Here is a 15,422-nt window from a genome sequence, read left to right as displayed (position 1 = left end):
TGTTATGTACTTACATTGGTATGAATACTCCGAGGTACGAAGCAAGAGATGAAACAGAAGCAACAATAGCATAAATATCAAAATAACACAATGATATGAAAAGAGTGACAAGACAGGAGAAGGCCACACAGCAGTACCAGCAAGAGATTCAGGATAGTAAAAGATATTTTTCCCATTCTTATTTTATTTTTTATCCTTTTTGTTTCTGGTACCAAAACCCAGTAACATTTTAGAGTATTACAATATTAAATTAACTGTAACTTTCACATATATTAATCATTCCAGTTTTTTGTTAAGTACTTTCTGCTGTTTCTTTCAGGTCTAATCAGAATAATATAACACTTAGGGATAAAGATACAGCCCAACAGTCCAGTGCTGGAGGCCAGGATAGCAAATATCTCCACTGCCACCATGTACTTGCCCCTAGTGCTCAAGTATGTTGGGATAAAAGACACCCAGACACTGCAGAACACCAGCATGCTGAAGGTGATGTACTTGGCTTCATTGAAACTGTCAGGTAGATTTCTTGCTAGGAAAGCTACAATGAAGCTGATACCAGATAAAAATCCCAGGTAACCCAGAACAAAGTAAAAAGCAATTATCAATCCTTCCTTACATTCAATAAGTATTGTTCCAATTTCTGATTGCAGGTTAAGGTGTGGGGATGGAGGAGAAGTTACCAACCAGACAAGGCAAAAAACAGCTTGAAGAAGGGAACAAGAAAGGACTATAGAGTTAGATATCCTGGAACCCATCCAATTCCGGAGCTTGCTTCCAGGCTTGGTGGCTTGGAAGGCTATAACCACAGTCACTGTTTTTGCCAGTATGGAGGAGAGAGAAATGGAAAATATGATCCCAAATGCAGTCTGTCGGAGAAGGCAAGTTATCTTATTAGGCTGGCCAATAAATAACAATGAACAGAGGCAAGAGAGCATGAGGGAGATGAGAATGATATAACTGAGGTCCCTGTTGTTGGCTCTCACTATGGGAGTATCTCGGTAATAAATAAAGATTCCAAGAATGACAACAATGATTATGAAGACAATCATACTGATGAGGGTCAAAGCTATTCCCAAAGGTTCTTCATAGGACAAGTAATTTCTGACTTTTGGAATGCAGGAATTTCTTTTCTTATTTGGCCATTGATCCTCCGGGCACCTTGTACAGCTGTCCATATCTGCAAAGGAAGGGTATGTCCTTAGTATGTTACCTTGATTATTTTAGAAAACCAGGTGTGATGCTAAAATATTTAAAGATACTATAATGTTTTTAGCATTATCCTGATCAATGCAAACACTATGGAGCTTATTTTCGAAAGAGAAGGACGCCCATCTTCCGACATAAATTGGAAGATGGACGTCCTTTTCACAGAAACATCCAAATCGGTATAATCAAAACTTGATTTAGGACGTCTTCAACTGCACTCCGTCGTAAGGATGGCCAAAGTTCAAGGGGGCATGTTGGAGGCGTAGTGAAGGTGGGACTGGGGCGTGTCTAACACTTGGACGTCCTTCACCCATAACCGAAAAAAACATAATCGAAATGTGGGTACAGTGAGTTTGTGGTGGGTTTTAGAGGGCTCACTGTTTCCTCCACAAACGTAACAGGTAGGGGGGATGGGGCTGGGTCCAACTGTCCAAAGTGCACTGCACCCACTAAAACTGCTCCAGGGACTTACATACTGCTGTGATGGACCTGAGTATGACATCTGAGGCTGGCACAACATATTTTTAATGATGTTTTTTGAAGGTGGGAGGAGGTTAGTGACCACTCAGGAAGTAAGAGGAGGTCATCCCCGATTCCCTCCAGTGGCCATCTGGTCATTTCAGGGACCTTTTTGTGCCTTGGTCATAAGAAACACACGTCCGGGTGAAAACATCCAGGTGTTCATCAGGGACATCCTTTCTTTTTTTGATTATGAGTCAAGGACGTCCAAGTGTTAGGCACTCCCAAGTCCCGCCTTCACTATGCCTCTGACACGCCCCATTGAAATTTGGCCATCCCTGTAAAGCAGTGCAGTTGAAGATGTCCAAAATGGGGTTTCAATTATACCGATTTGGACGTTTCTGAGAGAAGGACGTCCATCTTCCAATTTATGTTGAAAGATGGACATCCTTCTCTTTCAAAAATGAGCCCGAGTCTGCTGGACCCAACCATAAAAATTTAGTTTTCTCAGGATTCAATTTCAATCAATTCCTTGCAATCCAGTTTTCAATTGTTTGTATACAAGAAGTGGTGCTATGTAGAGTGGTCGATCAATCTCCTAGGATTAGAAATAACATTGTGATATCATCTACATATATATAACATGAAACTTCAAATTTTTCAAAAAGAACTCCTAAAGGCTGAAGCAAAATATTAAATAAAGATGGAGACAAGGGTCAACCCTGTGAAACTCCACAACCAGGAATCCAACTAGCAGAAAAAATCTCCATCTTTATGAATTATATAACTACGAGTAGATAGAAATCCATCAAACCAATCTATCACCCTAGCACTCATTCCAATATCATTCATCCTAGTCAATAGAATTTTATGGTCAACCAAGTGAAAAGCACATGATAAATCAAATTGAATCACTATTGCCTTATGCTCTTGACTCAGTAAAGCTTTATCATAAGTGATAATGGAAGCTAGCACAGTCTCTGTGCTGTGGTTCTTTTGAAACCCCGACTGAGAAGAATGCAATGTGTTTTTATCTGATATGTGGAGGGGCATAATCACGCGAATGCCCATCTCCATGGGCATCTATCTCCGAGAACGGGTACATGAAGGGGCGAGACAAACCGTATTTTCGAAAAAAATGGGCGTCCATCTTTTTTCCGATAATATGGTTTGTGCCAGCCAAATGCATCGGATTTGTGCGGATTTGAGCTGGGCGGTTTCGTTTTTCAGCGATAATGGAAACCGAAGGCGCCCAGCTCAAAAACGAACAAATCCAAGGCATTGGGTCGTGGGAGGGGCCAGGTTTCATAGTGCACTGGTCCCCCTCACATGCCAGGACACCAACCGGGCACCCTAGGGGGCACTTGTAACAATTAAACAAAAAAATGTTAACGACCTTTGAAGTCCATAGCCCCCTTCCTTTGGATGCTGAGCCCTCCAAATCCCCCCAAAACCCACTCCCCACAACTCTACACCATTACCATAGCACTTAGGGATGAAGGGGGGCACCTACATGTGGGTACAGTGGGTTTCGGAGGCGGTTTGGAGGGCTCCCATTTACCACCACAAGTGTAACAGGTAGCGGGGGATGGGCCTGGGTCCACCTGCCTGAAGTCCACTGCACCCAGTAACAACTGCTCCAGGGACCTGCATACTGCTGTGATGGAGCTGGGTATGACATTTGAGGCTGGCATACAGGCTGGAAAAAAAAGTTTTTAAGTTGTTTTTTTTCGGTGGGAGGGGGTTAGTGACCACTGGGGGAGTCAGGGGTGGTCCTTTAGATTGTAAGCTCCTTTGAGCAGGGACTGTCCTTCTTTGTTAGATTGTACAGTGCTGCGTAACCCTGGTAGCGCTTTAGAAATGTTAAATAGTAGTCATAGTAGTAGTAGTGGTCATCCCTGATTCCCTCCAGTGGTCATCTGGTCATTTAGGGCACTTTTTTGGGACTTGTTCGTGAAAAAAAGGGTCCAAAAAAGTGACCCAAATTCGTGCTAAAAACGCCATTCTTTTTTCGATTATCAGCTGAGGATGCCCATCTCTCCTCGGACGATAACCACGCCCCTGTCAACTTTGGTCGTTTCCGCGACAGATTGCAGTTGAAGACACCCAAAATCGGCTTTCGATTATACCGATTTGGGCGCCCATGAGAGAAAGACGCCCATCTCCCGATTTGGGTCGAAACATGGGCATCTTTCTCTTTCGAAAATAACCTGGATAGTCATCCAGTTGTTTCAAAACAAAACCCTCCATGACCTTGGTGAATAACGGAATAGAAGGCACTGGACGGTAATTACTTGGTAAGGCAAAATTTCCATTTGAATTCTTCGGAATGGGCGTTAGAACAATTTTGCTGTCATTATCTGGGAACATACCATCTGACAGACACTGATTAAACCAATTTGTTAATATGGTCAGAAACCCATCAATAAGTATCCTGGGCATGGATCTAAACTACCAAATCTGGTACATAAGTACATAAGTACATAAGTAGTGCCATACTGGGAAAGACCAAAGGTCCATCTAGCCCAGCATCCTGTCACCGACAGTGGCCAATCCAGGTCAAGGGCACCTGGCACGCTCCCCAAACGTAAAAACATTCCAGACAAGTTATACCTAAAAATGCGGAATTTTTCCAAGTCCATTTAATAGCGGTCTATGGACTTGTCCTTTAGGAATCTATCTAACCCCTTTTTAAACTCCGTCAAGCTAACCGCCCGTACCACGTTCTCCGGCAACGAATTCCAGAGTCTAATTACACGTTGGGTGAAGAAAAATTTTCTCCGATTCGTTTTAAATTTACCACACTGTAGCTTCAACTCATGCCCTCTAGTCCTAGTATTTTTGGATAGCGTGAACAGTCGCTTCACATCCACCCGATCCATTCCACTCATTATTTTATACACTTCTATCATATCTCCCCTCAGCCGTCTCTTCTCCAAGCTGAAAAGCCCTAGCCTTCTCAGCCTCTTTTCGTAGGAAAGTCGTCCCATCCCCACTATCATTTTCGTCGCCCTTCGCTGTACCTTTTCCAATTCTACTATATCTTTTTTGAGATACGGAGACCAGTACTGAACACAATACTCCAGGTGCGGTCGCACCATGGAGCGATACAACGGCATTATAACATCCGCACACCTGGACTCCATACCCTTCCTAATAACACCCAACATTCTATTCGCTTTCCTAGCCGCAGCAGCACACTGAGCAGAAGGTTTCAGCGTATCATCGACGACGACACCCAGATCCCTTTCTTGATCCGTAACTCCTAACGCGGAACCTTGCAAGACGTAGCTATAATTCGGGTTCCTCTTACCCACATGCATCATTTTGCACTTGTCAACATTGAACTTCATCTGCCACTTGCACGCCCATTCTCCCAGTCTCGCAAGGTCCTCCTGTAATCGTTCACATTCCTCCTGCGACTTGACGACCCTGAATAATTTTGTGTCATCGGCGAATTTAATTACCTCACTAGTTATTCCCATCTCTAGGTCATTTATAAATACATTAAAAAGCAACGGACCCAGCACAGACCCCTGCGGGACCCCACTAACTACCCTCCTCCACTGAGAATACTGGCCACGCAATCCTACTCTCTGCTTCCTATCTTTCAACCAGTTCTTAATCCATAATAATACCCTACCTCTGATTCCATGACTCTGCAATTTCTTCAGGAGTCTTTCGTGCGGCACTTTGTCAAACGCCTTCTGAAAATCCAGATATACAATATCAACCGGCTCCCCATTGTCCACATGTTTGCTTACCCCCTCAAAAAAATGCATTAGATTGGTGAGGCAAGACTTCCCTTCACTAAATCCGTGCTGACTTTGTCTCATCAGTCCATGTTTTTGTATATGCTCTGCAATTTTATTCTTAATAATAGCCTCCACCATCTTGCCCGGCACCGACGTCAGACTCACCGGTCTATAATTTCCCGGATCTCCTCTGGAACCCTTCTTAAAAATCGGAGTAACATTGGCTACCCTCCAGTCTTCCGGTACTACACTCGATTTTAGGGACAGATTGCATATTTCTAACAGTAGCTCCGCAAGTTCATTTTTTAGTTCTATTAATACTCTGGGATGAATACCATCAGGTCCCGGTGATTTACTACTCTTCAGCTTGCTGAACTGACCCATTACATCCTCCAAGGTTACAGAGAATTTGTTTAGTTTCTCCAACTCCCCCGCTTCAAATATTCTTTCCGGCACCGGTGTCCCCCCCAAATCCTCCTCGGTGAAGACCGAAGCAAAGAATTCATTTAATTTCTCCGCTACGGCTTTGTCCTCCTTGATCGCCCCTTTAACACCATTTTCGTCCAGCGGCCCAACCGACTCTTTGGCCGGTTTCCTGCTTTTAATGTATCTAAAAAAATTTTTTACTATGTATTTTTGCTTCCAACGCTAATTTCTTCTCAAAGTCCTTTTTTGCCCTCCTTATCTCCGTTTTGCATTTGGCTTGGCATTCCTTATGATCTATCCTGTTACTTTCAGTTGGTTCTCTTCTCCACTTTCTGAAGGATTGTTTTTTGGCTCTAATGATTTCCTTTATCTTACTGTTTAGCCACGCCGGCTGACGTTTAGTCTTTTTTCCCTTTTTTCTAATACGTGGAATATATTTGTCCTGAACCTCCAGGATGGTGTTTTTAAACAGCATCCACGCCTGATGCAAGTTTTTTACTCTGCGAGCTGCTCCTTTCAGTCTTTTTTTCACCATTTTTCTCATTTTGTCGTAATCACCTTTTCTATAGTTAAACACTAGCGTACTTGATTTCCTAGTTTCACTTCCTTCAATGCCAATATCAAAACCGATCATATTATGATCACTGTTATCAAGCGGCCCTCGTATCGTTACCCCCTGCACTAGATCATGAGCACCACTAAGGACTAAGTCTAGTATTTTTCCTTCTCTTGTCGGCTCCTGAACTAGCTGTTCCATGAAGCTGTCCTTGATTTCATCAAGAAATCTTATGTCCCTTGCGTGTACAGATGTTACATTAACCCAGTCTATATGCGGGTAATTGAAATCCCCCATTATTATTGTGTTGCCCAGTTTGTTTGCGTCCCTGATTTCCTTTAACATTTCCGCATCCGTCTGTTCGTCCTGGCCAGGCGGACGGTAGTACACTCCTATCACTATCCTTTTCCCCTTTGCACATGGAATTTCAATCCACAGTGATTCCAAGGAGTGTTTTGTTTCCTGCAGAATTTTCAATCTATTTGATTCAAGGCTCTCGTTAATATACAATGCTACCCCTCCACCAATCCGATTCACCCTATCACTACGATATAATTTGTACCCCGGTATGACAGTGTCCCACTGGTTATCCTCCTTCCACCAGGTCTCAGAGATGCCTGTTATATCTAATTTTTCATTTAGTGCAATATATTCCAACTCCCCCATCTTATTTCTTAGGCTCCTGGCATTCGCATATAGACATTTCAAACTATGTTTGTTGTTCCTAAGTACATCATGCTTAGTACTTGACAGTATTAATTGGCAATCTTTTGTCTGATTTTTATTGTTATTTAAAGATACCCGATCTACTACAATCTCTTTTGCAACCTCACTATCAGGATACTCTATCTTCCCTGTTATGGTGATATCTTTGAAAGATACCTTATCCCGAACCATGCTCTTTTGAGCGACTGTCGGCCTTCCCCCCATTTCTAGTTTAAAAGCTGCTCTATCTCCTTCTTAAACGCCAATGCCAGCAGCCTGGTCCCACTCTGGTTAAGATGGAGCCCATCCTTTCGGAATAGGCTCCCCCTTCCCCAGAATGTTGCCCAGTTCCTAACAAATCTAAAGCCCTCCTCCCTGCACCATCGTCTCATCCACGCATTGAGACTCTGGAGCTCTGCCTGTCTCTTGGGCCCTGCGCGTGGCACAGGTAGCATTTCAGAAAATGCTACCCTGGAGGATCTGGATTTCAGCTTTCTACCTAAGAGCCTAAATTATGCTTCCAGAACCTCTCTCCCACATTTTCCTATGTCATTAGTACCCACATGTACCAAGACAGCCGTCTCCTCCCCAGCACTATATAAAATCTTATCTAGGTGACGCGTGAGGTCCGCCACCTTCGCACCAGGCAGGCAAGTCACCAGGCGATCCTCACGTCCACCAGCCACCCAGCTATCTATATGCCTAATGATCGAATCACCAAGTACAACAGCTGTCCTAACCTTTCCCTCCCGGGCAACATTTGGAGATATATCCTCGGTGCGAAAGGATAATACATCCCCTGGTGGGCAGGTCCTGGCTACAGGAGTACTTCCTACTTCACCAGGGTGATGCTCTCCTTCTAGGAGACCTCCATCCTCCAAGGTAGCACAGGGGCTACCTGACTGGAGGTGGGACTTCTCTACAACATCCCTGTAGGTCTCCTCTATGTACCTCTCTGTCTCCCTCAGCTCCATCAAGTCTGCTACTCTAGCCTCAAGAGAACGGACACGTTCTCTGAGAGCTAGGAGCTCTTTGCATCGGGCACACACATATGACACCTCACCAATTGGGAGATAATCATACATGTGACACTCAATGCAAAAGACTGGATAGCACCCCTCTCGCTGCTGGACTGCTGACTCCATCTTAGTGTTTTTTGAGTTTTTCCGTAATTTAAAACTTGCTAAAGTATTAAGGATATCAGCCTATCACTAACTTACAGTTCCTCCTTTAAACCCCAATCTTCAAGTTCCGAAAGCACAAGCAAAATTTGTTCACTTACCAGAGAAATATCCTCTTCTCCCAGAACTTATTAGAAGGAAAGCTTTCGCGTGCCTAACGGCGCGCGGCACCTTGAGCAGAGGCCCCGAGTGGATCGGAACGGACCTGGGAGTCACTCCGGCGAAGGCTCCGAGGATATGCAGATGAGCTGCAAGTCCTCCACGGCACCTGAGAAGGCAACCGGTGGGAGAGCTGGGCACCTCTCAACCAAGAAAAGGCTTACCAGGTTAGCAACTATTTAACTTCAGCAGGAGTCATGAGAGAAAAACCACTCCATTAACATGGGCACCTCTGAAATGTTAGCATTCAATTGTCTACTAATGGTAGCCACCTTGTCCTCAAGCTAGTGTGGTTGCAGAAGGAGATATAATATCATTATTGGATGTCAAATTAGTGATATTAAAAATATTGTCTACCAGATAAAATAATTTTTGAACATCTAATTAATTGTCCCCTATTTGATTAGAGTAAAATTCACATTTCTTTTAAATTATCAATCGTTTATATGATGCACATCTCTCATGAATACTCATTGTGGATATCATGAAAACAAGACTGACTGGGGTGTCTCCAGGACAGAGGCGTAGCCAGACACCCAATTTTGGGTGGGCCTGGGCCCAAGGTGAGTGGGCAGAAGAACTCTGCCTTGTCCCACAAGTGATTTGGTCTCTCCCTCTCCCACCTGCATGCCATATGGTCTCTCAAACATCCCCCCTCCTTCATATACCTTCTAAAAAGCAGATTTTCATCGGCAGCGAGCAGCAGCTAATACACACTGCTCATGTTAGCCCCACAGCCTTCCCTCTGATGCAACTTCCTGTTTCTGTGTAGGTGGGACTACATCAGAGAGAAGGCCATGGGGTTGGTGTGAGCAGTATGTGTCAGTTTCTGCTCGCTGCAGGTGAAGATCTGCTATTTACAAGGTATGCAGGAGAGACAGCTGTTGGGAGTTTTCGGCTGGTGGGGCTTGGGGATCCCTGCCAGCCACATCATAGGTGTGCTGCTACTGGGTGGGCCTGAGCCTAAAGTGGGTGGGCCTGGGCCCACCCTTGGCTACGCCACTGCTCCAGGACTAGGTTTGGGAACCACTGCTTTTTAGGATTTCAAGACTATTAGTTTGCTTCCTTCATAACATTTAAATTTCATCCCAAAGTTGCAAAATCTCCTAGTATTATACTAGCTTCTTGTATTGTGAACTGCACAAAACAGATTGATGGGTGGTAGCAGTATACAAGTCTTTTATTGTATTGTATTGCACTCTATCAGGCTCATTTTCAAAAGAGAAGGATGCCCACCTTTTGACATAAATCAGAAGATGGACATCATTCTCACAGAAATGTCCAAATCGGTATAATCGAAAGCCGATTTTGGACGTCCCCAACTGCATTCCATTGCAGGGAAGGCCAAAGTTCAAGGGGGCGTGTTGGAGGCATAGCAAAGGCGGGACTTGGCCATGCCTAACACTTGGACTTCCTTGATCCATAATCGAAAAAAACAAGAACGTCCCTGATGAACACTTGGACGTTTTCACCTGGTCATGTTTTTCTTACGACTAAGGCACAAAAATGTGCCCGAAATGACCAGATGACCACTAGAGGGAATCGGGGATGACCTCCCCTTACTCCCCCAGTGGTCACTAACCCCCTCCCACCCTCAAAAAAACATTGATTGCCAGTCTTTGTGCCAGTCTCAGATGTCATACTCAGGTCCATTACACAGTATGCAAGTCCCTGGAGCAGTTTTAGTGGGTGCAGTGCACTTCAGACAGGCGGATCCAGCCCCATCCCCCCCACCTCTTATGTTTGTGGAGGAAACAGCGAGCCCTCTAAAGCTCACTAGAAACCCACTGTACCCACATCTAGGTGCCCCCTTCACCCGTAAGGGCTATGTTAGTGGTGTACAGTTGTGGTTAGGGAGTTGGGGGGTTGGGGGGGCTCAGCACACAAGGTAATGGAGCTATGTTCCTAGGAACAATTTATGAAGTCCACTGCAGTGCCCCCTAGGGTGCCCGGTTGGTGTCCTGACATTTCAGGGGGACCAGTGCACTAGAAATGCTGGCTCCTCCCATGACCAAATGGCTTGCATTTGGTTGTTTCTGACATGGACGTCTTTGGTTTCAAAAATCTCCGAAAATCAGAAACGTCCTTGTCTAAGGACGTCCAAATCTAGGGACAGTGAAATTTAAGGATTTGGACATCCATGACGATATTTTTGAAACGAAAGATGGACGTCCATCTTGTTTTGAAAATACGGGTTTCCCGCTCCTGGATCGGGACGTTTTGCAAGGACGTCCAAATCGAAACTTGGACGTCCCTTTCAAAAATGCCCCTCCACATGGCCCATTACACAGCCTAAGGAATTGTTGGTCATGATTTACAGAATCCACACCTCTTAATATTTCTACATTTCACAGAGAAGTGGCCAAAGTGAGTGCTCTGTAGTTACAACTACAGACTTCTATGGCAACTTCTATGGCATCACCTACCAGTTTGGTTGGAAACTTCTCCCTCGGGACACTGGATACAGTCATAGCAACAGACAACTTCAAATTTTCTGGTTAATTTCCTGAAGCCTGGAGGACAGCTCTTGCTGCATTTAGACTGTGGAGGTTTCTAAATATTGTAAGAAAAAAACTGTGTTAAGTATGTATAACAATATCTTCTAATTTTGAAAAGTAATGTCTTCCTTCTGTCCCTGAACATGGGGCATTTTTAGGGTTTGATTTTATATCTTCCTTAATTTAGTTACTTTAACCATACTGTTATTATGTACATTATATCTTACCCTACATTTTGCATATCTGATATGTATTAATTATTTTCTTTCCTGCTAATTTTCTTGATATCTTATGTACCTTAATTACAACAATACTCTGTTCCGTTAATGGCGATTGTCATTGCGGCATAATGTAAGCCACATTGAGCCTGCGAAGAGGTGGGAAAATGTGGGATACAAATGCAGCAAATAAATAAATAAGACCAATATTAGAGAAGTCCAAAAGGGTTTCTATTTTAAAGTTTATATTGTAAATGCAACAATAGTCATCTATGATACTTTATAAATTTGGCTTCCAAATTCAACCACAATAGTGCATAAAGACCAATGCACAAATTTACACCTGCCTTGAAGAAGGTATACCTTTGTGCACATAGAGGCTGATATTCAGACCACAGAAGGCAGCCCAGCTAATTCCCACAGTTGGGAGTGAGCCCATATATTCAATGCCAGGCTGTTTCTGCTGACCGGCATTGAATATCCAGTTTATTGTTCGCTGGTATCAGCCAAGCTAATGTTTAGGTTAAACCAGCTAAAGTTTATACCAGCTGCAATTTGGTTGGTCCGATTTGGCCACCAAACTTAGCCAGAGATGTGCTGAATATTCGCAACTAGCAAGCTTAATCATGCAGTATAGCCGGTTAACCACTATCCCCCGGATTCTATATATAGCGCGCTGAGTAGCACACGTAAATTTATACACACAGCCAATTTACATGCACTACTAAATTAAGTAACAATCCAATTAGTCTTGATAATTGGCCAATAATGATCAATTATCAATACTAATTGGGCATAATTGGAATTTACGTGCACTTCTTTGTAGATGTATTCTAGAGTAAAGTGGTGTAGTTGCTGTGTTAGTCTACTTTTAAAGGTAATACATAGAAATAAATTAAAACAGAGAAAAGAAAATAAGATGATACCTTTTTTATTGGACTAACAATAAATCTTTTGATTAGCTTTCGAAGGTAACCCTTACTCTTCAGATCAGAAATAAGCAAATATTGACAAATATCAGAATATATAAGTGAAACACAGAGGTATTCCAATAAGCACGTGAGGTAGCTGCTCACACATGTGAGAAGGCCGCCAATGCACGCTAGATGCCTGGTTGAACCTAGCAGTATGAAACCGGGCTAACAGACCCACCCAACATGGCTGCATGCTGTATCTTTCCACAGCCATATTCCCAGTGGCTGCTGGCTACATCAGCAGCATAGACCGACCACAGGCCACGAATGGCTCTCACAGATGCCCACAATTGGGCCCCAGCCCCTCCCAAGAAGCTGTTGATGCATGCGTCAAACATGCATGTGCCATGGACCATCCTGCCAGAACAAGATGGCACAATACCACAGAGTCCTGCACCTCCATGATAGCAGACACATGTTGCCAATCCTTGTTCTATAGTAATACTTCACTTAAGTTGCATTATCACTCATATCTGGCAGTTCTGGATGTCATATTCTCAACAGCCACTCCCCTTGTGGTAGAAGGACCCCTAAACGACTTGCCCAAAATCAGATGAAAGTACAATGGGAGCTGAACCGAGTTTTCCATGATGCTCAACCCACCACACTAGACTCCAGGCCACTTCTGCGCTGAAAATGCTTCTCTAGAGATGGGGAAGTCGGACTGTGCCCAAGGCCAAAGGTGAACCACAATACTGCCACCCCTAGAATCTGTGGGGCTCTCCTGCCCACCATAAACTGCATAAACAGAGGGGGGCCTCAATCCGCACTGGAGCCACACCACCATCGGCCTCCACCCGATGCCACCACTCCCATGTTGTTCAGGAGTATGTACGACCAGCGAAAGTGACGCAAATGTCCCCCCACCATCCCCAAAGTGCCGCATTGACTGCTGCCTCCACATCTCATGCCCTCAGTGTGCCCGTGCTCCAGCCCAAAAGCCGGCTACTCCAGCAACAGCAAAGTCTCGCAATCACAGTGCCATCCACCCTGGAAGCATCATCAGGTCCCAGTTACACTGGAGAATGGGAAGACAGCACAGCAAACCCATGACACTGGGACAAAAGGGGAGGGGTGCGCGCACACAATGAGTGCACCCGATCCATCTGAAGAAGGAAAATGAGGGCTGACACAGGACAAAATCACCATTCACGGCATAAGACCAAGCCCAATGCCAAAAGCCTCACCAAGGCACCCCAAGAATGGCTAATGCATAGCCCAACAGAAAGCGATTTTACAATATCAATGTCTCTGGTAACATCTAATCGCAAATAATACAAACCAGGACTAATAGCCACCAACTCAATAAAAGTGCTTATAACAGTTCACACCAGTATCATATAAAGAAATATTTTTTTGTATGTAGAGTACCCTCAGATATTTTCCACTATTACTGCAGTCAATAATGCTGCTACAGAGTGGCATAGCATTTCTTTCATCGGGTAACTCTGACAGAATATTTTAGGGAGCATCACTCGGTCATTTTTTCATGCTTCCCAGTCACCTTTGTGCTATAAAATCGCTACTTGCATAAAAATATATACTTGGTGAAAACTGTGCACTTATCGTGCCTCGCTGAAAAGTTCATCAATCACCTTCCCCTGAAACCGCCCGACTCCGCAGGTTTCAATCACTTTCCTCAGGGACAAGGGTTAAGGCTGCATAATTCTTTTCTGTTAAAGCTGCATAATTCTTTTCTTCCTCCAGCAATCAACAAGACAAAGCAAGACCTAATGCCTGCTTGTTCCCTGTGGCTTATAAGGCATCCGGCTCCACGCCTTATCTTCCGCCTGGACCTATATACTCATATCACTCCTCTCCTCAAGTCACTTCACTGGCTTCCGATCAGGTACCGCATACAGTTCAAGCTTCTCTTATTAACCTACAAATGCACTCGATCTGCAGCCCCTCCTTACCTCTCTACCCTCATCTCCCCTTACGTTCCTTCCCGTAACCTCCGGTCTCAAGACAAATCCCTCCTTTCAGTACCCTTCTCCACCACTGCCAACTCCAGGCTCCGCCCTTTCTGCCTCGCCTCACCCCATGCCTGGAATAATCTCCCTGAGCCCATACGCCAGGCCCCCTCCCTGCCCATCTTCAAAGCCTTGCTCAAAGCCCACCTCTTCAATGTCGCCTTCGGCACCTAACCACTATTCAGGAAATCTAGACTGCTCCAACTTGACATTTCGTCCTTTAGATTGTAAGCTCTTTTGAGCAGGGACTGTCCTTTTTTGTTAAACTGTACAGCGCTGCATAACCCTAGTAGCACTCTAGAAATGTTAAGTAGTAGTAGTAGTTGTAGTAGTAGTAGACTTAGCTGGCTTAAAACTATTTAACTAGCCAGGAGCTGTTCCTGGCTGGTTAAATAGTGCTGAATACCAGGGGGGTTTGTTTTTAGTTATCAGTTGGTTTGTTTTTAGTTTCCCATGTCATTATATTATAGATTACCATTATGCATACAATTGAAACCAATTTTAATCCGATCTGATTTTAGGATAGTTCTTCAGGCACTGATACTGGCTCAGCTAGATTATTGCAGTTCTTTATTCTTAGGTATTCAACTAACTATGGGCTCTTTTTACTAAGATGTGCTAAATGTTAATTCCTATGGGCTTCTTAGGATTTAGTGTACGCTACACAGCACACGCGAAACCGTTAGTTTTTCCTCCTGAACAGTCACAGCATTGGTTGTGCAGCATTTTTATTACTACCAATGATGGAAAACTGAGGGTCTCTTATCAAGCCACGCTAGCAGTTCCTTTATGGCAATGCTAAAGAAGCCCATTCAAAGTGTTTAGACTTTGTCAGCATTACTGCACTGGGTACCACTAGCGCAGGTAGATAAAAGAGTCCCTATGTTTGTTTTTAGCATGATTGTGTTGTCCTGTTTCTTTTGTTTGATAAATATTATGTATGCAAACCTGTACAGTGCCTAAGGTTGGGGATGGAGTGGATTCCAAATTTTAAATAAATTAATAAATAAACATGTTCTACCACTTAATTCTGACCTGTGTGAATGAACTGTCCCACACGATTGCCTTCTCGTTTATGGTAAAATCCTGCCCTAGGGGAGCATAAGGGTTATAACTTGCCACAAATTCAACACTCAGCGTCCTATTGGGTAGAGAGACTATGTTTAAAACATTATATCCATTTACAAGGTCGCCATTCTTGTCAAAAAAAAGTTCTTCACCCAGACTGTTCTTAAAGCGGACATTCTTCAGATAATGATGGAGCTAAAAAATGAAATAGTACATTTGAGTGGTGGTTCAAAATGGGGAAATG

The 15,422-nt window shown here is 43.9% G+C and overlaps 1 protein-coding gene across 1 annotated transcript in view; it reads right to left on the bottom strand.

The window, feature by feature from the left end:
• Positions 1 to 272: 272 nt before the first annotated feature.
• Positions 273 to 15,422, bottom strand: part of LOC115464508 (vomeronasal type-2 receptor 26-like) — a 32,892-nt gene continuing 17,742 nt past the window's right edge. The window contains exons 2-4 of the mRNA XM_030194874.1: positions 15,146 to 15,373; positions 10,874 to 11,000; positions 273 to 1,177 (exon numbers count right to left, since the gene is read on the bottom strand). Of these exons, the coding sequence (XP_030050734.1) occupies positions 273 to 1,177; positions 10,874 to 11,000; positions 15,146 to 15,373 (1,260 nt within the window). The remainder of the gene's footprint in view (positions 1,178 to 10,873; positions 11,001 to 15,145; positions 15,374 to 15,422) is intronic.

The sequence above is a fragment of the Microcaecilia unicolor genome, chromosome 3, assembly GCF_901765095.1.
Source record: "Microcaecilia unicolor chromosome 3, aMicUni1.1, whole genome shotgun sequence".
NCBI lineage: Eukaryota > Metazoa > Chordata > Amphibia > Gymnophiona > Siphonopidae > Microcaecilia > Microcaecilia unicolor.
The sequence above is the reverse complement of the archived record's forward strand: the minus strand, read 5'-3'. Positions and strand labels throughout refer to the sequence as shown.